At 47.3% G+C, this 27,933-nt stretch overlaps 2 protein-coding genes and 1 long non-coding RNA gene across 11 annotated transcripts in view; 2 read left to right on the top strand and 1 right to left on the bottom strand.

The window, feature by feature from the left end:
• Positions 1 to 9,387, top strand: part of DOCK11 (dedicator of cytokinesis 11) — a 126,725-nt gene extending 117,338 nt beyond the window's left edge. For all 5 annotated transcript variants that reach the window (XM_075941156.1, XM_075941158.1, XM_075941154.1 and 2 more), the window contains 3 exons: positions 113 to 213; positions 1,722 to 1,860; positions 8,911 to 9,387. In XM_075941156.1, coding sequence (XP_075797271.1) covers positions 113 to 213; positions 1,722 to 1,860; positions 8,911 to 9,033 — 363 coding nt within the window. In that variant the 3' untranslated portion in view covers positions 9,034 to 9,387. The remainder of the gene's footprint in view (positions 1 to 112; positions 214 to 1,721; positions 1,861 to 8,910) is intronic.
• LOC142831266 (uncharacterized) lies at positions 208 to 27,066 on the bottom strand. Of its 2 annotated transcripts, none has more exons than XR_012906969.1 (3): positions 26,931 to 27,066; positions 11,285 to 11,330; positions 208 to 1,336 (listed from the first exon to the last, which is right to left on the bottom strand). It is a non-coding gene; the product is annotated as an uncharacterized LOC142831266 (long non-coding RNA). The 2 variants fall into 2 exon arrangements; XR_012906970.1 differs by lacking the exon at positions 208 to 1,336 and adding an exon at positions 2,970 to 3,349.
• Positions 25,246 to 27,933, top strand: part of IL13RA1 (interleukin 13 receptor subunit alpha 1) — a 39,300-nt gene continuing 36,612 nt past the window's right edge. The window contains exon 1 of one of the 4 annotated variants that reach the window (XM_075941162.1): positions 25,246 to 25,354. Coding sequence is in view for 3 of the 4 variants with exons in the window: in XM_075941161.1 (XP_075797276.1) it covers positions 27,015 to 27,126 (112 nt within the window). In the remaining variant the exon portion in view is untranslated. Of the gene's footprint in view, positions 25,355 to 26,797; positions 27,127 to 27,933 lie in introns of those variants that run through there. The other 3 variants (XM_075941161.1, XM_075941159.1, XM_075941160.1) reach the window with 3 other exon arrangements.

Below are 27,933 nucleotides of genomic sequence, written 5' to 3'. Positions count from 1 at the left end.
CATCCTGTGGCATGAAGTAATATCATAATATTACCAGGAAAGCAAACTCATTACCCTCTGAAATTAGCCAAAAAGCTGTAGCATGCATGAGTTTTTATATTTTGGGTTTTAGGTAAATGCTGGTCCGCTGGCCTATGCGAGAGCTTTCCTGAATGACAGTCAGTCCAACAAATATTCCTCCAAGAAGGTGAATGAGCTAAAAGAAATGTTCAGGTGGGTTCCTAGTGGATTGAATTGGCCTGCTGGCCACAATGGAACATATGATTTGTCTTGCCGTTTTCATGATCCAAGTTAAGATTGGAAACACAAATTCCAGGGTTTGGCAGAGACCATCTCATTTGGAAGGAGAGCAGTTTCCCCTTTCCTGGCCCAAAAGGATTCTCCTCATGACGACGTTATACTGAGAGCATCTTGCCACCTCCTAACCCTGAGACCACACCCATTACCGTGTGACCTCTTTGGTTTTTATGCTCCCCCATCATAGGTCTGTCTGTCTCCATCCCTTTGTTTCTAGTATTACATGATAAGCTCTTTGGGGCAGGGACTCTCTCTTCCTTCTGGGTTTATACAGCACCTAGCAGAATTTTTGGACCAGGGCTCCTTGGTGCTACAATAATACAAACACTAATAAGTACACCAACAGTTGCTGCATGCCAATGCTGGTTCTGTTTTTAAAGCTAGAGCGTTCCTGAGCAGTCAGGTGCTCAGTCTCAACACTTATCTGACACTGGGTAAGGCCAGCTGAGAACCAAAGCCTTGGTGTGTTTGTGCATTTTTTAAAAAATTGGGCTTCATTTCCCAAACTTTCAAGAGAGATTTCTCTAGGGGGACTGCCCAACTAGAAAGAACTTTAAAATATTTAAATAAATCCATGGACTTCCACGTGGGTCCATCACTCTTGCTTCCATGGCTAATTTTCCAAAGTGTTTGAATTTGAACTAGAATTTGACTTGGACCTGCCTCACTCTGCAGTCTTAGAATTGTGCCCAATTCTTTGCCTCCCAAGAGGTAACTAAAGCCACTAAACAGCTAACTTCCCATCCTCCTTCTGGTAAGGGCCAGTGTAGTTTTCTCCCACTTTTGTGTCTCCCTCCTCCTTTCTTCCAGTCTGCCTTTAGTAGCCAGAATTCCTCCTTGAGCAACAAGACAGGCTCAAACTGCTCACCTGCCGCTGCTGTCCCCTTCCTTGGGTGCAGCTGCCTGCCACTCCGCACAGCTGGCCGGCAATGGGGAAGGGGGCAGGCTGTCGACACTTCTTTCCTATCCCCTTTGGGGCACTGGGCATGCCAGGGAAGGAGTGCGGGATCAGCCCCTTCAGCTCTGCCGGGCACTTACGCTGGCCATGAAAGAAAAAGGGAAGATATCTCATACTCCCAGCCCTGCTGCACGGTCTGGAGGTCCCAGCAGACTCTCTCCCTTTCACAATAACAGCCCTTGAAAGTCAGACGCACATGGTTATAATTTCACCACCACCTCAGACAGAGGGAGAAGTGGGTCTGCGAAAGAGAGAACTTAATCCCAGAGTGATAGTAAGAGCCAAGAACAGAACAGAAACATTCTGTTCAGTGCCTCCAAAGAATCACCAGTGGGTTGGGTTCTTGGATTAGCTGGTGCCTTTTGTTTGCCCATGGAGCAAATTGTAAACATATATAGCTGTGTTTTTTTGGCCCAAATCTGAATGGGAAATAATAATGCCCAGTGTCTATTTCTTTTATCTCCAGAAAGTTTATTCAGGCCTGTGGACTTGCTCTGGAGCTCAACGAGCAGCTCATTAAAGAGGACCAAATAGAGTACCATGAAGGGCTAAAATCAAACTTCAGAGACATGGTGAAAGAACTTTCTGACATCCTCCACGAACAGGCATGTATTAAAGAGACTCCAAAAACTATGCTGCACTATTATCTATAGCTTTGGAGCACAAGGTAGTGAAATCACATTCTGTAGGCAACTTAGCGATAGAAAGGTAAGTCATCAGATTTGAATGATAGCTTCAGTGGAGAGACTCGCTTCCGTCTTTCCACCCAACAGCCAGCTCCAGGTTCTCTGGTTGGTGGAAATTGTGATAATACCCAACTCGACCCATTTCTGAAGACACTGTATCATCTATGCAAGACCTTTTTTCCACGAATGCAGTGGTGACAAACACAGGAAACATAAAACAACTATATAGATATAGATTCAAGAAAATGTTGAAAAAACAATGTCTTTTTTTTAATTCTACTTTAACACAAGGATGCATTGCTTACATAAAAAAGGACATTGATCTTGGGCAATCATAAGGAAGTTATCCTTGATGTGTAGGACTGAAAATCTTTATTCATCCAAGTCAGCTCCATCTAGGGCATCAATGCTAGGCCTATTGTTATCCTGATCCTCGTCCACATCACACTTGGACTTCTTTGTACAGGGAAGGCAACTGGCCAAACATTTGCATGTTGGTGAGCACCTGGTCTTTGCACATGAGCATTTGATTAGCTGAAGGATTGATTCAGGAGCGGCTGGTATCTCATACTTGCCTAGTGTGATCAGTCCATCTTCTGACACCTCTTCATGCTTGAAAGGAGATGATAGTTTTGGGTATGTTCAGGCATCCTGGAGCGATTCCATTGGTTGATCATTTGCCCTCTAGACAGCACCCCTTGGTGTCACAATTGCATAGAGCACTAGAACATCTGAGTCTTGCTGCAAAAATCTGGAGTTCCCTTGCACTTCTCTTTGTGGCACTGATGGCATGCAAGATAATTTTAGTATCAGTCTCTTCATAAGAGCTATGAAGAAAAGTCACTGAGCAGTGCAAGGCAACAGCTTCATAATGCCATATCTCTCATGTTGAAACTGTGCATAACAAATGCCGTTTGGCTCACCACAGAAGAAGCAGGTGTTCTTCTCTAAATATATGCCATGGGACTTAGTATAAAGCAAATCTCGCCCACAACTGGCATTTGTCTCATCAGTTTTGCTGTCGCTCAGCGTACCTTCTCTCCAACCTTGCCACGTTCAGTTTATGTGCATTTCTTATAGCCTATATGATGCCACAAGAGTTATGTTTAACTGGGTCCTCAGTGGGGGGGAATCCTCCAAAGATGCGACACTGATCGGTACTCTGTCCCCCTATTGATGTCTAAAAATGATCTAGACTAAAGTAAACACAGTAATTTGTGTACGTAATGCACGTTCTATACGTTGCTGTACAACTATCTGTTTGTGGATAGATTCTGACTTCTCAATCGGTGCCTCATTGCAACTCTTCTGGCACAATAAACCAAGCTGATAATCAATATCACTGAGCTGCTGCTTTTTTGCCAATGACGTCAAATCAGCTTGAGGACCTCCTTTCATTTACATTGACCTGGAATGTTAAAAAGTGATTCAGGTGTCATGTTCTGAGCATTAGCTATTAACACATCCTGTCAATTGGGGGCCACTGTGAGACGGTAGGAGGGCTGCATGTTTCCTATGCTTGCAGTGAAGTAGAGTTACAAAAACATTACTTTTTTTTTTTTTAAAGCATTTGGTACCATTGTATTAATGGCAGAAAGGGCCTTTTAATTAGATCCATTTCTGATGACATTGTATTACCAAAATTCACACCAGCCAGAGGACATCGAGTTGGATGTGGGGGGAGCAAGTCCCCCCTGCCATGCTGTAGAGGGTGACACCTTTGAAATTATGAATCTGTAGATTTTTACAATTCAAATTACACCTCCCTATCATTAATTTGTCCACATAATTGCACATGTTCCCAGTCTGCCCCCCAACATGCATGTGGCAAGGACTTCACTGGATTGTTTTTCTTTGTGACTGAAAACAGGCTCAAATTTTCCTTTCATTATTTAACTGCATTATAAAAACCCATGTGCCTGAGTATGGAAATGTGGACGATCCAGTAGGTAGAGCTCTACCCTGTGAGTTTGTACTGAGCATGTGCCTTATTGTGGAGTTGTAGCAGACTGCTTCTGGGTACTACAGGCAGTCCCCGGGTTACGTACAAGATAGGGACTGTAGGTTGGTTCTTAAGTTGAATCTGTATGTAAGTCGGAACTGGCCTCCAGATTCAGCCGCTGTTGAAACTGATCAGTTTCAACAGCGGCTGAATCTGGACGCCAGTTCTGACTTACATACAGATTCAACTTAAGAATCCCAGGCATCCCCAAGTCAGCTGCTGCTGAAACTGATCAGCAGCTGATTCCAGGAAGCCCGGGGCAGGGGCTTCCTGTAGTCAGCCACTGGTCAGTTTCAGCAGCGGCTGACTTGGGGACGCCTGGGGCAGAGCAGCTGGGGTGCTGCTGGGTTGGTCCAGTAGCGCCGCTGCTCCTCGGCGCTACTGGACCAACCCAGCAGCACCCAAGCTACTCTGCCCCAGGCGTCCTGATTCAGCCGCTGCTGAAACTGACCAGCAGTGGCTGAATTAGGACGCCTGGGGCAGAGCAGCTGGGGTGCTGCCCGGTTGGTCCATTAGCGCCCAGAGCGGCGCTACGGGACCAACTGGCAGTGCCCCAGCTGCTGTACCACAGGTGTCCGGAGCAAAGCCGCGGAGCACGGGGGCAGCGGGACAGCCCAGACGCGCCGTGGCTGTCCTGCTGCCCTCGGGCTCCGTGGCTTTGCTCTGCTTTGCCCCCCCCCCCCCCGTCCCCCTGGTCTGCAGACCAGGGGGACGGGGGGCAAAGCAGAGCCAAGCCGCGGAGCGCGTGGGCAGCGGACAGCCCTGTCCGCTGCCCGCGTGTTCCGCCGCTTTGCTTCCTCTCCCTGGTCTGCTGGAGACCAGGGAGAGGAAGGGCCCCGTTCGTAACTGCGGATCTGACGTAAGTCGGATCCACGTAACTTGGGGACTGCCTGTATCTTCACAGATGCAAACAGCTAGGGTACTGACCATGTATAGTCATGAGAAACTTTGGTAGTTTTGGCAAGAGTAAAGTAATAAGCCTTGGTTTGCTGATAACTTCATTAGTTACATCTTGCCTATATACATTCCTTTCCTATCTTTCTAATTAATGTTCCCTGCTTCTTGGCCCAAACAGCTATGTTATGGTCTGCACTGTTAAACTGCATGTATAAAAACCCAGAAGGGAAAGAAATGGTTGTGATACCAGTAGATCCACATGCACCGTAAACACACTTGGGGACTCTTTTGGTTGAAAGATGTTGTATTGATGTACAGTTAATAAAAGCATAGTGTTAACAGTGCAGAAAAATAACATGTACCCACCCATCCGTTAGCATGTGCAGCGGGTTCACTCACTTTCCACACGGCTTCTTCCCTCAGGGTGGCTTGTGGGGAAGTAACCAGCTGCTCTGACGCCAACGTGCCCCCTTTGGGTGAGGTGTTCTCTTCAGGGCACTAAACTAAGTAGTGTTTGTAATTTCTGATTAAACAAGATGTTCTTGGAATTTCCTAGTTATGTTTACACAAAGCAATTGCATCTCTGTCAATTTAGAATACTATATATAGTTCGACCTGAACCTGTGAAATCAAAATTATTTTATCTTAAAATAACTGAGGGTATGTCTACACTACCCCCCCTAGTTCGAACTAGGGGGGGTAATGTAGTCATACGGAGTTGCAAATGAAGCCCGGGATTTGAATTTCCCGGGCTTCATTTGCATAAAGCCGGCCGGCGCCGTTTTTAAATGCCGGCTAGGTTGGACCCTGTGCCGCGCGGCTACATGCGGCACAGACTAGCTAGTTTGGATTAGGCTTCCTAATCCGAACTAGCTGTACACCTCATTCCACAAGGAAGCCTAATCCGAACTAGCTAGTCCGTGCCGCGTATAGCCGCGCGGCACGGGGAGCGACCTAGCCGGCATTTAAAAACGGCGCTGGCTGGCTTTATGCAAATGAAGCCCGGGAAATTCAAATCCCGGGCTTCATTTGCAACTCCGTATGACTACATTACCCCCCCTAGTTCGAACAAGGGAGGTAGTGTAGACATACCCTGAGGCTCTGCACACAATACATAATGATTTTTGTTAAACAGTTCCACTCACTTGTATTATAACCCTACCATTTTACTGTCACTGTCAGTTCTCTTGTAAAATATTTCATTCAGTTCAGTGGTAGCACAAACAGTTGTGTAAACTGTTAGGGGAAGGCAGGTAATGGACAAAGGATAACTTGTATCCATTTGGCATTTGCAAACGAAGTGCAATTTACACCAGTATGGTGTCTTGGGAAGCCAAATAGAACTTGGATATAAGTGACTGTAACTTTGGTTCAGGTAAAGGAGACCTTCCCTCTCTTGTGCTAGGATCAAATTTGGCCCTGGCAGTGTTGGGGATGAGGAAAGCATGTGGGGAGGGAGAAAGCTGGTGTCTGCTTTATCTTACACCTTCTTGTAGTTGCTTTTTCTGCTACCTGCCCCCTGCTGCATTTTTTCTACCTATTACCAGCTTAACCCTATTTACTTTACTTCTGCACTTTGCCCAGAAATGTCCATAGGAGTTACACCTGCTTACTTCCGTCGTTTTGCAAGTAAACCTGACCTAGCCATTTAATTTACCTGCAGCTGCCAGAATCTGAGGGTTTTTACATTTTGCAGTATTCAAATTGAAACCAAATTAGCCAGTACCGCACCTTAGCTCTTAGAACAGAGGTGCATGGTTTATATACTCCCTATTATCTGTACACATTTAAAAATCTACCATCTTGTTGACTGATGAATGGGGTAACAATGCATTATCTGCTGTTTTCAGGTTACATGCTAACTAAGAATATTACACTTTTCAGTAATGAAGTTTCCACATTTTGCATTGTATAGAATGAATGGCTCAAGGTGTCACATACAGAGTTGATCTTCACGTATTACTTATTACATGTAGATAATAGTTGACTTTGAACCTTTTATCTATTTAAATGTCTTTACCAGTTTTACCGTAATGAAGCTCTTCTGAAAACTTCCTCAGTTAAACACAGAGGAAGAAATTGGGTTGGTTCAGAGGCCCAATTTAATTTTTTTTTTTAAAATGGTTGCTCTAGATTTTTAAAAAATCAACCTACAGACAAATATTGCATCCTATTTTGATGTAGGAGGGAGAAGGGCAGCCCATTAGGTGTCCCCTGAGGCCTGCTTTCAGATCACTTGAGAGAGGAAAGGAACACTCCCAAGAGGGTAAGCTAGAAGAGAAAGGCAGAAGTAGACGGAGACCTGCAATTGGAAGGACACAGGAATCCAATGAGAGAAGCAGAATGCTAGATGTCCCCAGAAGGCCAGATTCTGAGCCTGGCTCCATCAGTGTGTAACCCCAGAGTAATTCCTTTGGTTTGCCAGTGCTCCTTAGCATGTACACCGAGGCTATAGGGTATACATTATAGGGTTTTTCCGGGATACTGGTATCCTGGAAAAACTCTGCAGAGTCCAGGGAACATGTCTGCTCTTTCGCAAGCCCTGTCTTCCTCCTCCCACTGGGAAGAAGGGCTCTTCTGAAAGAGGAGGCTTTTCCGAAATTTGGCCCAGTGTAGACGGGCCACATTTCAGAAAAGCTTCTGGTGAAAAAACTATTGGAAAAAGTTATGCAAATTGCAGAGCGCAATCTGTGTACCTTTTTCCGATAGATCCCTATAGTGTAGACATAGCTGGAGCCTGCAGTTCCCTCCCGCAGGAAGAACTCTGAGAAATGAAGGTATAGCAGATATCTAGGCTGGCATAGTATCCACCACGCCCTGACCTTTTTTTGGCAATAAATGCAAGACTGTTGACACACATTTTTATGAATTGGTGTTGTCAAATTGCTTTTCAGAAGGGAAAATAAGTTTTGGGGTTTTTTTTTATTGAAACAGACTTTCCTTCAGAATCTCCTTTTAATTATATGCTATTTAAAAACACCCTGCTCACAGTCTAAACACAACATTTCACATAGAGTAGTATATCTCCACAGACCCTCTCTGAGAGAGCTGCTAACTGGCCACTCCAGACTGGCTACTTACCGGCTCCTCAGCTACAGAGCCTCGTGGCTCCCATTGGCTGTGGTTCACCATTTGCGGCTAAGTGGAGTCACAGGCAGCAGCAGCCCAGTTCCTGCGGCTCCCCTTGGCTGCAAATGGCAAACCGCAGCCAATGGGACCCGGAAGGCTAACTGGCAGCAGCCAGTTAGCAGCTTTTTCAGAGTGGATCCGCGGATCACTTGCAGAAACACGGATGGAGTGTCACACACATCATTCAACTCGAAGCAAATCTTTACTTTTGAATTTTCCAAAAATGTTCATTTTCAATCTGACCCAGACCTTTTTTCACGTTTTTTTTCCCCTAAATTGCCAGTATAGGGGAAAAAAATCCATTGTTCACCTAGCTCCACAACCATGTTCTCTAAGGGTATCTACACCAGTTTCATCATTTCTACACCTGCAATTATGCTGTGTACACCACCCTGACTGACACCCATTGTCAGCAGTGGGTCAGTTTGCATGTGTAGAGAAGGCTCAGAGCTTCTCCCACCTATTTAAATGGAGACTGAGCACCTAGAATTTTTCTATCATAAGGTTGTACAAGAAGGTATGTCGGTCCCTATTTGTATTTACTTCTCATCCTGACAATTGCGTCACAAAATTTAGGGTTGTTTTCTAAAGTAGAGAAGTCTGCAAAGCTATAAAGCTATATCTACAGAAATCAGACTGAGAAATATCAGTTCTGAGCTATGGCTAAATATAGGAATATAGCAGTAAGGAATTCTTAGTCTTGTTTTTAAGCTGCACGGTTTCTTCTCCTGAAATCTGCCTAATAACATATCTGTATTCGTGTTCTAGTTACTGAATAACCATTTTTTCTCATTTCGTTGTTATGCTGCCTTTGCAACCCAGCTATGAAGACAAGATTGGGTAATACTATGCCACTTTGCTTTGTGTACTTTTAAAATAATGATGATATGAGTGACTAATGAGTTGAAATTTGACTTAATTACTACGTTGTTTTTGTTTAGATGTATCAAGAAGATACTATGCGTTCTCCTTGGATGCATGACTCCTTACATGTTTTTTGCGCAATCAGCGGAACATCTAGTGATGGAGGTTATGGCTCGCTTAGATCCACTGCCGAAATATAAGGAGGTGTACAGTAAAAGTAACACTTTACAGATATTTCTCAGGAATACTCGGAGCTGTGCAAAGGATGTTAAAATTCAAATGAATTACTAGTATACATTCAGTATTTTTTTCCAAAAATTAACATTCTTTCAAACAGGGTTCTTACTTATTTTGCTGAGCAACACTGAAAGTGCCCAGACAATTGCACCACTGTGCTTGTTTTGTACTTTTTTAGTTAAATATATACAGTACACTGAAAGGCATTTATCAAAGTATGTATTGAATTGCTTAATTATGAGCGGCTGTTGTAATGGTACTCTGTAAAGTTGTTACATGGAACATAATAAAGTGTAAAACTGCTTTGTAAGTAGAAAGTGGAGTACAGTGTATAACAAATACCCCTGTGCAATATTTGCTGCTATATTCCCAGTCTCTTGTGGGCATGGGATATGCAGGTCGATGAGATAGCAAACCTGCCCTCAATACTTATAAGCAGCAGCAGTGCTAACTGTTTTGCCTGCCATGGTGGAAAATGTTTTCACTGCATCCCCCACCCCAGAAGTCAAGCCTAAACTATATTTTTGAAAGGCTACACGGTGCAGTAGCATAGACCCCTGGGAGCTCTCACCCAGGGCAAGAGCCTGCTTGCCCATCCCTGGAACTCTCTCTGCTCATGAGAGATCCTGCCCTGCTAGTAAGCTGTATTTGCTGCCTGTGCACCAAGAGGCATTGCTATGCAGTAGCTAGACTTGCCTAATTGGAATCCTGCATATATTACAAAGACCTAATGCAGACACATACAATCCATAAATAGATACTCTATCTGGTGAACCAAAAAGAATCCTGGTTGAGCCTCTGGCAGACTCCTCAGTTGGCTTTTTGCTTCTCTTACACTGTCTGATAGAGGAACCGTCATTATCACTAAACAAGATATCTGAGAACATAATCCTTTGCCATCTCACTCTTCTTCTTTATCGTTCATGGGCTACAAGTTAAATATAGCTTGAGATGATGGGTGATGGAGTTATACATTTTATGTATGAGATAAATAAATTAGGGACCTTCTTAAAGTGGGCCTGGGAGTTTAAAGTGCTTTAGTGTCTTTCAGAAAATGCTAATGTTGTACAAGATGTATTGTAAAGAAAGGAGGGGTTTTTCCAGTGGAAATTTCTCAGCCTGAAATAACTTTTATTAACTAGACTTTTTATATCTTGTGACAAACTTTGATGTTTATTCCTATGTGCGGGGCAGATCTCCTAGACTTGTGTCCCTCAACACAAATGGGAGAACATTTTTCAGACAACATGTTGCTTTTTCTAGCAGATGGCAGAGGATTTTATTCTTTACTGACTCTTACGGGCCCTCATATAGCATCTCTGTCTCTTTCATATCAGTGGAACTTAGTCATATGTGAGAAGAAGAAAATGAATCCACAAAATACTCAGTAATTCCTTCATGCATTAACTTTTATCCAACCACATATGTATTATCTTTACTTTCAAATAACTCCAACTATTCATACAATTCCATGCATCCAACAGTGACTATCAAGCTTTTAATTCTGAGATTAATAAAAGCAGATGCATAGCAAAACCCATATAAATATACACAAGACTTTAGCTAAGTTTTTGACAGAGACAAGGTGTCTGAGCACATTCAACCCTACAAAATGCTAAATTTCTAATCTCTATAATAAAAATAGTCATTAACTAGCAGATAGTCCATGCTCTACGTAGGGTGACTGTCATGGGATAGCTTCCAGTTATGGAGAGCTAGGCCCTAGTCTTCCCATAACTGGCCCGGGTTAGGTGGCTGACTAGTAAGTAAAGGTTACCTAAGCTCAGTTAGAAGGAAGCCCTCCATGGGTGACAGGAAGCTAGAGAGGGAACCTCCCATATGGAGGACTGCAGTCAGCCAGCCTCAAAGAAGAGCTGGTCTCAGTCAGGAGTCTCTTAGACAGAGGCCAGAAGCCAAGCCCAGTCCAGCAAAGGATCACCTGCAGTTCCTGCAGAAGTGTGGATGGATGGACCTCTGATTCCAGAGAAGCGTCTTAATCCAGTGAGACCAGAGGCCTGGACTAGACTCTAGGGACCCCAGAGCAAAGCTGGGCTGAGGTGTGGGGACGGGGGGAAACGAGATTGACCTAGTCTCCCAGCTGAGATGTAATGAAGTGACCATTTTGGTCATGTCCTCTTGGCTTTTCTGTCAACACAAGGAAGTGTTCTTGTACCTTATGATCTGTTTGATACCCTGAGTGAGGGGAGGGCTCACCTGCAGTCCCATGTGTGCCTGCAAGGGGCATACCCTGCTGGTCAACCTATAATGACAAAATGGCAAATGGTACAAATTAGCCTCCTGGGAAAGAGATTGAGAGGTCCATTATTTTTAGTAGTAAGCAAAATATACACACTCCTATTTCACAAACAAATCATGTTTCTGCTTCTATGTGCTTATGTTCCAGCCAGGATCCAAATTTAGTTTCACAGAAAGAGGAAGAGAGATTAGTACATTTAAGCTATAATCATTACCATCTTGGTCATCAGCTTTCTTTAAAGAATGTTTAAGGACAAATAGTGGGAACTTTCCAAATTATGCTTTGAAAGGATAAAGCTGTTTATTGGGGACTGCAATAAATGGCTTTATCTGTCTGTTAAAAGCACCCAGCAGTACAGCAGATACGTTCTGAGTACACGCAGACAGAAAGCAATAGCGAACTAATTTCCAAGTTACATGCATTAATGCTTTCTGAAATGCCATCGCCACTCTACTAGTTATTGCTGATGCTGTTCATGGCAATGACAGCGTGATTGTTCTTCATCTCTGCATACAGCCTTGTACAGCCAACTGACATTCTGGAATGAGTTTTCAGCAATATATATTGTAGCAGCAACATACACGTGCATGTACAAACAGGTAACCATGCAGACAGCTGTTTACAGGCAAACTAAATATTGTGCCCACTGCCATATTTTACAGTCACAACATGCACTTAAGGCAGGTGGGGGGAGGAATACAACACGCAGGCCAGATCTGGCCTGTCTAACATTTCTGTCTGGCCATGGCCTCACCACTCCTTGGAGTGGCTGGGTGCTGCTGCTATGTCTGTGTGTGTCCCTTAAGAGGAAGGGGGCTGCCAGTCGCTGTGCACTACCCCCACTTACCAGCACCATCTTGCCAGTTCCCATTGGCCTGTTTCCAGCTAATGGAAGCTGTGGGGGTGGCGCTTGTGAGGGCAGGGCAGTGCACAGAGACATGGCAGGAGCAGCCAGCTGTTTCCAGGAGCAGTGTGGCACTGTGTTGTACGGAGCCATGGCAGGTAGGTAGCCAGCCTGCCTGCTGCACTTTATACTGCAATCCCCTGTCTCAGATCAGAACCACCTCCTGCACCCAAACTCCCTCCCAGGCCATGCATCCCCTCCATAACAGAAATGTGCAGCTCGTGACATTTTATCAACGTTAATAGAGTGGCTCCCCACTGCAAAAATTATTGCCTACCCCTGACCAATGTTCCCTCTAATTTTTTTCCATCTGTGTACAGAATAAATGTTATGTGTACTAAGGCATGTGCAGATGTGCACCACCAAAAGAAACATATGGTGCTGGCTGTGGATTCTGTGGACGCTCTGCTAATTAGCTGGATGACATTGAAATCTCTCCTGGGAGGCTGCCCAAGCGCTCAGTTTACTCTGTCCCGTCTTAGGCTATGACTAGACTGCCGGCTTCTTTTGGAAGAACCTTTTTCCAGAAGAGATCTTCCGATAAAATTTCTTCCCCAAGAGAGCAACCATACACAAACGCGCATCAAAAAAGCAATCTGCTTTTTCAAAAGATAGCATCCACATTGAACGGACACTCTCTCGCATTTAAGCTGTGATTACTATGGGCGGAATGGCCACCAGGGCACCTGTGCTTTTTCCTCTTTCTTCTTCTTCTGAAAGAACTCCCTTTTCCATGTCCACACATGCCTTTTTGCAGAAGAGCTCTTTTGGAAAAAGGCTTCCTCCTTGTAGAAAGAGGATTACCAACGCCGGAAAAAACCCTCTGTTCTTTTGATTTACTTTTGGAAGAACGTGATTGCAGTGTGGACGTAACTCAGGTTTTGTTGGAAAAACAGCCGTTTTTCTGACAAAACTCTGTAGTGTAAACATACCCTCAGGGTCAGAGAGAGCAGAGTGCAGAATGCGGTCATGAAGCGTTGAAGGCACTCAGCTTCTCACAACACAGAACCCTGGAACACTAGAACTGGAAGGGACCTCGAGGGACCATCAAGTCCAGTCCCCTGCTCTCATGGCAGGACCTAGTACCATCAGATTATCAGGAACCATTTAGCTGCTTTGTATTGTGAGTCAAAAAGATAAAGCACAGAAGCTGTAGGAAGATCACATCTGCCAGCACTTTTTTGTGAAAGTATGCCTGCTTGGACCAGTGTTGTTATGCATGTGAAACAAAGACCAACATGTTTTCCTCTGAAACATACCACTGGCGTCTGTCTGTCTCTGAGGCTAATTTAGAAGCTAATCATTTCAAGCCAACTATCTTCAGAATTATACTTTTTCACAAGTGTGAATTCATCCGGTGCCAAATAATTCAAGATTTCTTTTCATATGTTGCTCAATATCGTAAATTGCCACGTCAAGGTTAGGAGATATGTTTACTGGCCATGTCGGCAAATGGAAATATGAACATGAGGCCCTCCATAGTCTGATATGTTTGCTTTGCTCTAGAAGCTGTTGGAGTATATAATACATAAAGTTTCAGATGCATTTTCTAATCTACAGAGCACCTTCCATCTCAAAGAATCACAAAGCACATTGCAGACTGGGGGGTCTACCTCTTGTAGACCTTACACATGCAAATAGTCTCACTGGTTTCAGTAAGACAGCCCACAAGAGAAAGGGCCTTCTCCTATGACCCTATCATAGGGGCATAGGGATGACCATACCAAGTCAAACCAAAGGTCCATCTAGCCCAGTGTCCTGACAGAGGCCAATGCCAGATGCCCCAGAAGGAATGGAACAGAACAGGGAATCATCAAGTGATCCCTTTCCCATCACCCATTCCCAGCTTCTGACAAACAGAGGCCAGGGACACCATTCCTACCCATCTTGGCTCATAGCCATTGATGGACCTAACCTCCATGAATGTATCTAGTTCTTTTTTGAACCTTGTTATCACTTTGGCCTTCAAAACATACTCTGGCAAGGAGTTCCAGGTTGACTGTGCGCTGTGTGAATAAATACTTACTTTTCTTTGTTTTTAAACTGCTGCCTATTAATTTAATGCAGAGATTCCTAGTTCTTGTGTTATAAGAAGGAATAAATAACACTTCTATATTTATTTTCTCCAAAGGATGTAAAATTCCTGTTTAATTGGTTAACCAGTTAAACACTGCATTTAACTGGTTAACGGATTAAAGAGAGAGCAAGTGGAGGGAGGCCGCTCCAGGTTGCTCCAGCCTGGCCATAGTAGCTCCTGCCTGCGGTGAGGGGGGACTGCTCCAACTGGTGTCTGGGGGGGGGCTGCTGACTCCCAGCCCTGCATGGGGCTAGAACAGGGATGGGCAATAATTTTTATCCGGGGGCCACTTCAAACATTTTTGAAGTAGCCCGGGGCTGGGGTCACCCCAGAAGGGGCAGGGCCTAAACAGGAAGGGGCAGGGCCTAAATGGGAAGGGGTGTGGCTACCCACCCCCAGACCATGACTGGTGTGAGGGTGGGGTGCCCCTTTGCCCCCCCTTCCCACTAGGCACCCATGCCTTGGAAGAGGCTTGGCACGCTCCCCCACTCCCAGGCCAATCAGGATCTAGGGGCAGGGGAGCACGGGAAGCCTCCTCCTGCCATAGGGTTGCCAGGTGTCTGGTTTTGAACTGGACAGTCCAATATTTGAGCTTTCTGTTCAGGAAACAAATTGAGAAAATAGAACTGTCCGGTATTTTCTAAATAAGATGTAATGTAGATTGTGATATAATGTCAAGTGGGGCTGGTATTTTTATTGAAACCATCTGGCCACCCTATCCTGCCCTGCAAAGAGCAAGCAGCACTTTGAAGCGCCGCGGGCTCCTTGCAGGGCTGGGGCAGGGTGAGGGAAGCTTCACGCAGCTGCCCTGCCCCCAGACCCTGATTGGCCTGGGGAGTGCACGAAGTTTCCTCCGCTCTCCCCCCCTTCAGAGGGTGGGAGGAGGCTTCACACTTCCTCCCACCCCCAGGCCCTAATTGGCCTGGGGGATGGGGAGAGCAGCAGGACCTCCGCAGGCCGGATCTACTCGCTTGGTGGGCTGGATCCAGCCCATGGAGGCACTTTTGCCCACCCCGGGCTAGAAGCTGGCAGCCCTGCACATGGCCTGGCAGGACTAGAGCAGCCCTCTGCCTGCAACTGGCCGTGAGTGGGGGGGCTGCTCCCGGGTACCAATTAACCGTTACCTTATCTTACCTGGTAACCAATTAACCCAGCACATCCCTACTCCAGAACAGTGATGGTTGTATAATTTCTATTATATCCCCCCTTTGTTCCCCAATGTTGGAGTGGGAGCTTCGGGAGCTGGATCCAGGCAAGCCGGGGCTTGGGGCTTTCTCCCTCCTCACTTCACAGCAGGATGAACACGCCCACCAGCTACTGCCTCAACTCCACCACCTTGGGCAGCAGCTCTGGCTCAGGGCGCTGCAGTGGCCCGCCTGCAAGCAGATGCCAGGGCCACTTCTGGCAGGGGTAAGCGGTGAGGGGGAGGGAAGCAGCAGGCCCCACGCCACCTGGGGCTTGGTGCTATAGTGTGACAGGGTGGAGAGACAGGACAATCCCAATCCTGATCTGCTCGGCTCAGGCCCAGAACAGCCGCTTGCTGAAGGGGTGCTTCTTGGCACTGCCAGAGCTGCTCACCCAGGACAGGGGAGGATCCACCGGTTTCTCTGGTCTCCCCTCACCTGGCCACTGGGGAGGAGGGCGGAGGGGAAGCCACGTAGCTAAGGGCAGAGGGGGCAGCAGGATGAAAACTTTTCCTGTAGGACACAGGGCACTGTGCTGATGTTACACTGTCGTCCTGCAGGAAAAGGGGTTTTTTTAAATGTATAGAGAGATTAGTTTGTGGCTGAAGATTATAAAATCATATCTCTAAAAAACCCATGCATAGATATTTAGATACACAACTGAGTATTCAGCTTTAGCCTTACATGCTTAGATCTTCAAAAGACCACCCTTATCTAAAATGCACATTTTAATTTTAATTACTATAGTACAAAAACTTGCTTCCAAAGTTTTTCTCTCCTTTCTATCCATCCCTACTCTCTTTTCACCCTCTGTTCAAGAGAAGCCTTATAGGGACAATATTCCTTTCTTCCAGATAGTTGGACAAATGAGTTTCCCTTTTACTTCTGACTATCTAATGAACTAGTTTTAAGAGAACTCTAAATCTTTGGAAATATTTTAACAAACATATAGTGACATTTCATAAACATGAAATCACACAAAATAAATCAGTTTCTTTTTTTCTAAAAGCTATGAGCTTTCTTATGAACACACTAAACTACACTGACCAATTAATTTTAGATAATATCTTTGTTTCAGTGACTTTAAATATGTAGTAATCTGGAATGATTACTTTATGAAGGCGTAAGAGTATATTTAAAACAAAATCAGTTTAGAAATATTGATGAAGAAAATGTAAAACAAAGAAGAAAACTTCAAACAAAGAAGGGCTGCAGCATAATATTTAATGTTGTATGCATCAGGGCAACTGACTTGCCCTTACTACAGAGTTTTTTGCAAATAAATCTCTGGCAAATTGAGGATATATATAAAAAATCTGTGACTGACATTTTTCATTCCCAGATTTAGTGCTTTTAATTATGTACATTCTGCATGACCAGTCGTCACAATCAGGCATGCAGTGGAAAATGTGCACCGTTTTCTTAGGAAAAAAACTAACATTTCTTTCTAAACTGTAATTTACTGCGTTTGGGTTCAGAGATTTGGCTGGAATGGGTGAGCAGAGAGAAGAGAGGGGCAGTGGGGAGGAACAGGACCTGTGAGGAGCAGGAGTGGAGTATGGGTGGGGCCACAGCCCAAGCAGCAGCTTCACCCACTGCCTATGAATGGGGGGGTGATACCTAGTAACATATGAAAGCTACCCCCAGAGAATGCTAAAAACTAGTTTTGCAACAAGTACATTGCCTGTTCTTGGTTCCTCCTCCTTGGAATCCATAATCCAGCACTGGAACTGGGAGGAAACTCACACCTTCGGTAACCCAGAGAGGACACTCCATGAAGGCTCACTAAAAGGATTATAGGCTGAAGACAGGAAAAATTAGTGGTACACTCCACACTACAGTGGAATCTTTTACTTACTGGGCCGAATTCTGTTCTTGTTTATACCAAGAGAGCGCCAAAATACTGTGTTAAAGTAAACAGCTACACTGCTGTAAAACTTGTAAGAGCAGAATTAGGCCACATGTGGACTTGTCTATACCACCAACAATTCTAGATTACTATGTCAAAATGCCCCATTCCCCGATGTCTAGGCATAATACTAAGGCATTTACTGGGGGTGCAGGCCGGTGTAGCTGACTCTCAGCTCCAAATGAACACACATGCCCTACATGCGATTGCTAGTATCACAGAAGTACCACTCACCAAGGAACTACCTGAGTAAAATGAGGCAATAGCTCAGACTAGAGGAAATATTGTACAGCTCCTCTAGAAAAGAGATCATGACAAAAAAATGACCCGCCTCCTCTCCTGGAGGGGATTCAGCAGGGTGGTGATCCAATTATTGCTCCATCTTGTAGTTGTGGATCCTATGCTCAGAAGTCTATTGTCTTGGGATGAATTTACTCTGACTGCCCAGTTACTTAAAGGCAAAGGGCTAGATTCTGTTCTCTGCAACTCCAGGGTATATCTGAGATGCATGTCATTATCCTGGCTTTACAATTAGCATAGCTGTGATCACAATGAAATCCCATCCTAACAGGTGATTTGCAAGTTTGGAACAGCTAATAAATTCACAGCATTTCCTGCGAGGAGAGCCTGGAGAAATGGATCCAGCTGCCAAGGGGTTAAGAAGCAAAGCCTGATATTGACAGGGCTTGTTGAGATGGACAGCATTCAGCCACTGCAGCAACCTTCTGGCTGGCTGTGTCTACACTGGCATGAATTTCCGGAAATGCTTAACACAGAATAGTTTTCGTTATAAGTATTTCCGGAAAAAGGGCGTCTACATTGGCAGGCTGCTTTTCCGGAAAAGCCCTTTTTCCGGAAAAGCATCTATGGCCAATGTAGACGCGCTTTTCCGGAAAAGAGCCCTGATCGTCATTTTCGCGATCGGGGCTTTTTTCCGGAAAAGACTACTGGGCTGTCTACACTGGCCCTTTTCCGGAACAGTGTTCCGGAATAAGGACTTATGCCCGAGCAGGAGCAGCGTAGCTTTTCCGGAATAGCAGCTGATTTTGTACAGTAGAGCGTCGTTGCTTTTCCGGAAATTCAAGGGCCAGTGTAGACAGCTCGCAGCTTATTCTGGAAAAGCGGCTGATTTTCCGGAATAAGTGGCCCAGTGTAGACACAGCCGCAATGTTTCTATTGGCAGAAATTGCTGGAATTAATTAAACAAGAGATTACTATAAATCAATGTACTAAAGCCAAATGACATGTATAAATCATTCTAAATACAGCTAGAAAGCCAAAATAATAGTGTGTGGCTGTAGAAAATTGCTTAAGAAAGCATTTGTAATATGTGACCAAAACACTTACAACCCAGCTAAACCCAGAGATATGTAGATTGCTCCTATTGGGTCATATGCTATTGCTGGTTCATATGCACCATTCTTTCTTACTATAAACTTTCCCTGTCAATTGCAGCCTCTATTTCTGTCTTACAAGTTACCTTTCAGGTCCAGCTTTTTCAATTAAGCAATAGTCTTTCAAGGCTTTCCCACAAAGGCTAACAAACATGCACTTTACATGGCTTACAAAAATGTGTATTTTTTTTGTCTAAACTAATTTAACCCTTTATCTCACAGTAAGCTTTTATTTTTCACTCCTCACTTAGATGGTACATGGTTTCCTCAGGGCCCTCCAATTGCTGTCATTCGTCAGGTAGGTCTGTTTGTGTGCCTCTTGGAGAAAGAGCGGCATTCAAGACCTGCATTCTCTCCGTTAATTGCCATAGAACCTCCAGGCCCCAACATTCCATCACATGGCTCCCTAAATGCCATCTCTCTATATAAAGCACCTCAAGTTCTGTTTAACCAGTGGAGGATGAACACTATTATCCTTTTCCCCCTCACTAGCTAGTCTCCTGCAGTCCACAAGCAAAGAAGGGAACGTGACTAACTGGCTCTGCAGAGATCTCCACGTCTCGCAAAGATCCAGACATAAGCAACTTCTTCAGGGAGGATACTACAACTTTGTAATGTATTTTATGGTCATGGGCATTCACAAAGCACCAATTATTTGTACCAAATAATATCTATCAAGTGTTACTGAAAAATGAATTCAATGATACTATATTTTCATCTGGAAACCATACCAATATAAATTATATAAGGCTATATAGGAAAAATGGTGTTCTCCCTCAGCCCTCATCCTGCAAAGACGTGCTTAAAGGACCAGGACCTAGACTAGTAATTGATAACAACTCTACTCTCATTCCATGTCTGATTTCTATTGCAAAAACAATGGGGAGTGGTGTGGCACCTTACTGATAGATTTACGTGGGCTTAAGATTTCATGGGTAAAAACTGAAGTTGTATCGCAAAGTGATTTTTACCTTCAAAAGTTTATGTCCAAATAAATCTGTTAGTCTATAAGGTGCCACAGAACTCCTCATTGTTTATGGCTACCCCTCTGAAGCTCAATTTCCATTATGTTATTTTCTCTTAAGTATCTCTGAATTCCAGCTGAAGGATATAAAGGAGATCCCCAGGCCCCAGGGGAGCTGATAGGATGTTTATCTGCGGTTGTGGTAGCTGGCTGGGAGGAAGTAAGCTAAAGCAGCCCCCATAAGCTTTTTAGACTGGGTAAAAATCAGACTCTTGAGCTACTAAAAGGCCCCACAATCTCACTTGATAATGGGACTTTATTTAGTCTTTTGTTTGTTTGTTGAGGAATAAACTGAACCCTGAGAAATGGGCTACAAACTGAACTGTATATTGCTGATGATTCTTTGTCTTAGATTAGTGATTCAGTTCACTAGCCTATAAACTTCAGTAATGCAGAGCAGTATAGCCATAGTGAGTACTTCAGTACAAATAAGGTTTATTCATAACTTGAAAACCACAACAGAAGAAACTACACTATGCATTGCTTAAGTCAGATATTTGATCTCTGAATCTACACCTTTGAAATCCATGGCAGTTTTGCTGTTGAATTGCATGACAATAGAATAAGACACATAGGCTACGTCTAGACTGGCATGATTTTCCGGAAATGCTTTTAACGGAAAAGTTTTCCGTTAAAAGCATTTCCGGAAAAGAGCATCTAGATTGGCACGGACGCTTTTCCGCAAAAGCACTTTTTGCAGAAAAGTGTCCATGGTCAATCTAGATGTGCTTTTGCGCAAAAAAGCCCCAATCGCCATTTTTGCGATCGGGGCTTTTTTGCGCAAAATAAATCTCAATTGTCTACACTGGCCCTTTTGTGCAAAAGTTTTGCGCAAAAGGGACTTTTGCCCGAACGGGAGCAGCATAGTATTTCCGCAAAAAGCACTGATTTCTTACAGTAGGAAGTCAGTGCTTTTGCGGAAATTCAAGCGGCCAGTGTAGACAGCTGGCAAGTTTTTCCAGAAAAGCGGCTGATTATCCAGAAAAACTGGCCAGTCTAGACACAGCCATGGGCTATAAGTTTGTACTCTTGCAAAATTAGTTCTTGGAGTAAGGAGAACAAGGTGAATCCCTAGAAAGAAGATCAATGGGTAAAATATTTGAAATTAGTCTTGGTTCATATGAAATTGTTCAGTCTGACTTGAACTCCTTGACTTTGCTTAAGGAAAACAATGTGGTTCAATTCTGCTATTTTTATCCACCAAGACCTGATGTAGTATATTTAGCTCCATATATTTTTTTCTCCAGGAAGATTACTCGCCATAAGTAAGAATGGTGGAATTAGTCTTTAGTAACATCTTTATTATCTTACTGAAACCCAAACTATTACTTTTTTCAGGGCATCTAATCCAATCAAAACATTTTCATATCCTGAATTCTTCTTCTTCGGGATGTATCCTACTTTTGTGCTTGGCATTCTTGCTAAGATTTACACGTCTTGTACAATGAGGAGAAACAATAGGTAGTGCCACCAGCCCCACCTTTAAAACTATGGCTGCCCCATCTTTAACCTTATTAGATCCTGGTTTGGGCTCCAAACTTACAGGCAGGATGACGTGAAAAACATAGTTAAGTGATCACTTAATTGAAGATTGTATCAAAAGGTATATTGACAAGGGAGCTGAGTTAAAACTGCACAGGCAACCTCACATTAGCATTTATTCTCTTTTAATGCTTGGCTTTGCAGTCTTAATAGTATTGTTTTAAAGTGGGGGCAGTGGCAGTTTTTTACACATGCTTCACACTAATGATTATACATTCTGTCTCTTTTTGGAATCATATCCTGGTATATATACAAGTAAATGAAATACAGCTCTTAATTTGAAACATCAGTTGGGCTTGGAAAAGGAATGTAAAAGCATATGGAGCTAAATTAATTGCTTTTGTACATCCACTGAGGACAACAGTGCTATGGGATGATTTAAATCACTGTGCCTGGAAAGAGATACAACAGAAAGACAGGGAAAAAATAAACAGTAATAGAAAAAAATCCAAACTGAGGGGAGAGGATCTAGAAAACAAAAGAGGAAAAATATAGCCTGCTAGGAATAGTGTTTTATAGTAGTCACCCGAAAGGCAGCACTGCTTCCAGCAGAGCTTATAAATGTGTTCCAGGAGACTGTAAGCAGTAAGATAGAAGGCTGGGAAGGGAAGTAAGGGGATTAATTATTCCAGCAGTTGGAATGGAAAGAGGCAGGACACCAAAGAGTTAGAAAGCTGAAGTCTCACTGAAAGAAATGCACTAGGGAAGGGACCAATATGAGGGAGAATGGTATGTTACTGGAGCAGAAGGGTATGCAATGTACTGAGAGCTGGGTTGAGAAAACAGATGCAACAAACATCTGGGAGGCAGAGTCAAGGAAGGACAGGAGCCATCTCTGAAATTGTTGCTCCTCAGAGGGAAAGAGACTGGATGAAAAAGAAAGCAGGTGTGAAAAATATATAGTGCAGTGCTCAATAAGAGTGGAGACTGCGAGGACTGCATATATCTCAGGAGCAAGATTATGCATTGTAGTTCCAGAAACTCAGCACTAGCAGGCACAGCCTTGTCTTAAACCTAGCAATGAAAGCCCGATTCATGTTTTCACACATTAGAACTTTAAACTACAGCATTTCTGTTTTGCTTGTGTCTATACAGATATCATTTTAGAGAACTTCAGATGTTCCCTAGAGACTCTTTTTCTTGCCCCAGGATGATTTAAAAAAAAAGAGAGAGAGAAAATGCTACAGGATATCCCATACCCAAGGGCTGTGTCTAGACTGGCCAGTTTTTCTGGAAAATCAGCCACTTTTCCGGAAAAACTTGCCAGCTGTCTACACTGGCCGCTTGAATTTCCGCAAAAGCACTGACTTCCTACTGTAAGAAATCAGTGCTTTTTGTGGAAATACTATGCTGCTCCCGTTCGGGCAAAAGTCCCTTTTGCACAAAACTTTTGTGCAAAAGGGCCAGTGTAGACAGCTGAGATTTGTTTTGCGCAAAAAAGCCCCGATCGCGAAAATGGCGATCGGGGCTTTTTTGCGCAAAAGCGCGTCTAGATTGGCCACGGACGCTTTTCCGCAAAATGTGCTTTTGCGGAAAAGCGTCCGTGCCAATCTAGACGCTCTTTTCCGGAAATGCTTTTAACGGAAAACTTTTCCGTTAAAAGCATTTCCAGAAAATTGTGCCAGTCTAGACGTAGCCTAGCAGAAAAGGGTCAGCTTCCCTTTTCCCAAAATGGGAATGAACTGTAATGAATGCTTGCAAAACTTTTCAATTAGAGTTAAGAAAGTTAGACTATAGAATGTTAATTTTATAGGCTTAGGAACAAGGTGAATTTTAGCTAATTTACTCTTGGGTCCATCAGAAGTTCAAAATTATTAGCCAAAGTTCTCTATGTATGCTAGCTTTCTATCATTATTTGTATCGTGGCAGCATCTTACACATTGGACTATTCATTACTGTACAAACAACACAACAAAATGGTTCTTATCCCATAGGATTTACATTCCCCTTTAAATCTAAATTCATGTACATGCAAGGTGTAAATCAGGAATAACCCTACTGAAGTAAAAAACGAGGAGTCTGACAAAATGTGTTTTACCCATGAAAGCTTATGCCCAAATAAATCCATTAGTCTCTAAGGTGCCACAAGACTCCTTGTTGTTTTTGCAGATACAGACTACAGCAGGGTTTCCCAGACTATGGGTTGGGGCTTTCTTGCGCAAAACTGCATCTAGATTGGCACGGACGCTTTTCCGCAAAAAGTGCTTTTGCGGAAAAACGTCCATGCCAACCTAGATGCTCTTTTCCGCAAATGCTTTTAACGGAAAACTTTTGCGGAAAATCATGCCAGTCTACACGTAGCCAATCTGTTTAGTCTATAGGGTGCCACAGGACTCCTTGTCACTTTTATCAGCATGAGGATTAACTAGTTAATCCTTGAATAAATTTATATAAGATGTTTTAATTTATGTGGATTGACGTCACACCTTTAGTTGATTCTCAAATTTCCTGACTGTAGAACTGAACTAGGAGTTTGAAAAAACAAATGGTCTGGTTGCACTTTATAGACCCGTGGTCACCAACAGGTCGATCGCGATCGACTGGTCGATTGCGAGGTCTCGACCAGTCGATTGCGAGGCATCCTGTCTGCCCCACCCTCATTTCCCTCCCACCCCCGAGAAGCCCCACTACCTATCTCCAGTGAAAATGGAGGTAGTATAGGCTTCTTGGGGATGGTCAGAAGTCCAACAGCTTAGCGCCACTTCCGGCAATTCCGGAAGTAGCGCTAGCTGCTCTGCCGGGTATACTGCGGGAGTCAGCCCCGGGGAAGGCACGTGAGCGGGGTTTCCCTGGCTGGGGGGCGGTCAACCCCGGGGCAGGCACGCGCAGGGTTTTCCTGCGCCGGGGGGTCGGCCCCGGGGCAAGCAAGTGCGCGCAGGGCTTCCCTGCGTCTGGGGGGGTCGGCCCTGGGGCAGGCGCGCACGGGGCTTCCCTGCGCCGGTCGGTCCCCAGGGCAGGCACGCGTGCGCGGGTGGGCTTCCCTGCGCGGGGTCAGCCCCGGAGCAGGCATGCGTGCGCGGGGCTTCCCTGCGCCGCGGGTGGGTCAGCCCCGGGGCAGGCACACGCTGGTTTCCCTGTGGGGGCGGGGGGATCCTGGAAGGAGGCAGATACAGGGGACTCACTGGCACCCCGCTCCCCAGCCCCCACTCCCTAGCCACAGAAAGCTGTCCCCACTCCCCTAACTCTGTCCCCACTCCCCTGTCCCCAGCCACAGAATGCTGTCCCCACTGTCCTGTCCCCAGCTACAGAACTCTGTCCCCACTCCCCAAACTCTGTCCCCACTCCCCTGCCTCCACTCCCCGAACTCTGTCCCCACTCTCCTGTCCCCAGCAACGGAACTCTGTTCCCACTCCCCTGTTCCCAGCTACAGAACTCTGTCCCTATTCCTGTCCCCACTGGCACCCTGTCCCCAGCTGCAGAAACCTGTCCTCTGCCCTCCTAGCACCCTGTTCCCTCTCCCCTGTCCCCAGCCCCACAACTCTGTCCCCACAAAATGTATAATTATAAATGCTTCATTTTAGATTTCAATAGCATGAATTAAAAAACAGACCATTTATTTCATAACTATAAACACGTGATCGCATAATTTAAAAATAAACTGTTTATCAGAGTGTGTAAGTAAGGGCTGGGGATAACAAATGATGGACAGGAGACTAGAGAGGGCGGGGCTTTAAGAATGGAGCAGGGCATCAAGGAAGGGGCAGGGCGATAGATCTTCAGAGATTTAAAAAGTGATCTTGGGTGTACAAAGGTTGGAGACCACTGTTACAGACTAACAAAACATGCAGATGGTATCATGAGCTTGCCACTTCTTCAGATGACTGGAGTTAGGAGTTTAGGAAGTGCACGCCCAAGATAAATAGAAGGGGAGGGGGAAAAAGGAAGGCGGGTGGGAGAGAGGGAATCAGTCAGTATCTGCAGACCGGGTAGTTAAAATGAAGCCGTTTGCAGTGTGGGGAAAAGCCTGGAGCACCAAGTGAGGCGTGCGAAGGGGTAGGAGCGCTGGGGATGCTCGGGGAAGCAGGGGGGGGGGGGGGGTTCTATCTCCAGCCGGGAGTGCAGCAGCAGCGGTCGGTGACCCCCTTTGCTGACCCGACAGCCCGGGGAAACCACGTGAAAAGTAAAGGCCCCCTGGGCTGTATTTTAAAAGCTTTGCGAGGAAACACCCTTTCCCCCGCCGCACGCTGCCAGCGCCGGTGTACCGGCCCTCCGCGGGGCCCTGCTTCCACCGCCTCCCTGCCGCTCACAGCTGGGGGCCGGGCGCTGAGGGGGGGCCGGCTTGTAAGGAGCGGGCGCTGGGGGGGGGGGAGACGGGCTGTGAGGGGCCGGGCGCTGGGGGGGGGCGGGCTGTGAGGAGCGGGCGCTGGGGGGGCGGGTTGTGAGGGGCCGGGCGCTGGGGGGGGGGCGGGCTGTGAGGAGCGGGCGCTGGGGGGGGGGCTGTGAGGAGCGGGCCCTGGGGGGGGGGGGCGGGCGCTGAGGGGACCCGAGCTGTGAGGGGCCGGGCGCTGGGGGGGGGGACCGGGCTGTGAGGGGCCGGGCGCTGGGGGGGGGGCCGGGTTGTGAGGGGCCGGGCGCTGAGGGGGGCCGGGCTGGGAGGGGCCAGGCGCTGGGGGGGGGCCGGGCTGTGAGGGGCCGGGCGCTGAGGGGGGCCGGGCTGTGAGGAGCGGGCGCTGGGGGGGGCCGGGCTGTGAGGAGCGGGCGCTGGGGGGGGCCGGGCTGTGAGGAGCGGGCGCTGGGGGGGGCGGGCTGTGAGGGGCCGGGCGCTGGGGGGGGCGGGCTGTGAGGGGCCGGGTTGTGAGGGGGGCCGGGCGCTGGGGGGGGGCCGGGCTGTGAGGGGCGCCGGGCGCTGGGGGGGGCCGGGCTGTGAGGGGCGCCGGGCGCTGGGGGGGGCCGGGCTGTGAGGGGCTGGGCGCTGGGAGGGGCCGGGCTGGGAGGGGCCGGGTTGTGAGGGGGGCCGGGCGCTGGGGGGGGGCCGGGCTGTGAGGGGCCGGGCGCTGAGGGGGGCCGGGCTGTGAGGGGCCGGGCGCTGAGGGGGGCCGGGCTGTGAGGGGCCGGGCGCTGGGGGGGGCCGGGCTGTGAGGGGCCGGGCGCTGGGGGGGGCCGGGCTGTGAGGGGCCGGGCGCTGGGGGGGGGCCGGGCTGTGAGGGGCCGGGCGCTGAGGGGGGCCGGGCTGTGAGGGGCCGGGCGCTGGGGGGGGCCGGGCTGTGAGGGGCCGGGCGCTGGGGGGGGGCCGGGCTGTGAGGGGCCGGGCGCTGAGGGGGGCCGGGCTGTGAGGGGCCGGGCGCTGGGGGGGCCGGGCTGTGAGGGGGGCGGGCTGCGAGGGGCCGGGCGCTGGGGGGGGCCGGGCTGTGAGGAGCGGGCGCTGGGGGGGGCCGGGCTGTGAGGGGCCGGGCGCTGAGGGGGGCCGGGCGCTGGGGGGGGCCGGGCTGTGAGGGGCCGGGCGCTGAGGGGGGCCGGGCTGTGAGGGGTCGGCGCTAGGCCCCCGGCCGGGCGCTCCCTCGGGCCGAGGTGGCCAGGCCAGCGGCCCGCCCCTCCCCCGCGGAGGCCGCTCCCTCCCGGCTCGGGTTACCTGGGCGGGCCGCCGAGCGCCTCTTCCCGTCTGGCCCGTCCCCGCCGCGCCGGGAACTGGCGGGGTCGGAGAGCGGCGGCGGACATGGGCGCTGCGGGGCGCGCGGGAGCCCGGCTCCTCCTCGCCGCGACCCTCTGCCTGGCGGCCGCGGAGCCCCACGCGCGGGCGGCAGGTGCGGTGCGACGGGGGCGGGCAGGTGAGGGGTGGGGGGGGGGGGACTCCGCTCAGCTCGCGCTTCCCCTCGCGGCCCCCCCAGAGCCCCCCGCCCCCTCCCTGCGCGGCCCGTCGGGGGACTGACCCCGCTCCCTGCGCCCAGCCCGCCTGCCCGGGATCCGCTCGAAGCGGCGCTGGGGAGACTAGCGGCACCGTGCGCTCCCCGGGCCGGCCTGCCCGCACTGGCTCTGCCCCCGGGTGTCACAGGGACCCTCTGAGATTCTCCACGTCGCTGGTGGCTTCACATTGCAGCGGCACAATCGCCTGCGGCCACAGCCACCTTCACAATAAAACCACCGGCTTCTGCACCTCGCACGCTGCCTCGGAAAGAATGACAGTCCCAATCCCCGCAGCTGTGCCTCCCGACACCGCATTGAGCACCTCCATGAGCGACGTGGTGCCTTTCATGCGACTTTTGCTACGATCCGTTCCCCATCGCTTTTTCAGAGGCAAGACAGCTCACACGGCAAGGGGGAGAGCACGTCATTTTTTTTTGTTTGTTTTAGATTTTTTCGAATAAATAGGAAAATACCTTTGTAAACCCACAACATCAGCCAAAAGCAAGTTGGGAACAAATGTCTGAATCAACCTGTAATTTGGGGAGTTTTTTAAGTGTCTAGATTTTCATGTTGACTGTGTGTTTAACTAAAGAAGTTCTGTGGAAAAACATTAATATAACATGGCTGAAAATTTAAATGAAAACTAATCTCTATTTTAAAGGATTCCCTATTTACAGAAGATTAATGTAAAAAGACCATGTACCTAAATGTATGTAGAGACTACCTTAGAT

This window comes from Pelodiscus sinensis, chromosome 13, assembly GCF_049634645.1.
Source record: "Pelodiscus sinensis isolate JC-2024 chromosome 13, ASM4963464v1, whole genome shotgun sequence".
In the NCBI taxonomy this organism is placed as follows: domain Eukaryota; kingdom Metazoa; phylum Chordata; order Testudines; family Trionychidae; genus Pelodiscus; species Pelodiscus sinensis.
This window is presented reverse-complemented; position numbering and strand designations above follow the sequence as displayed.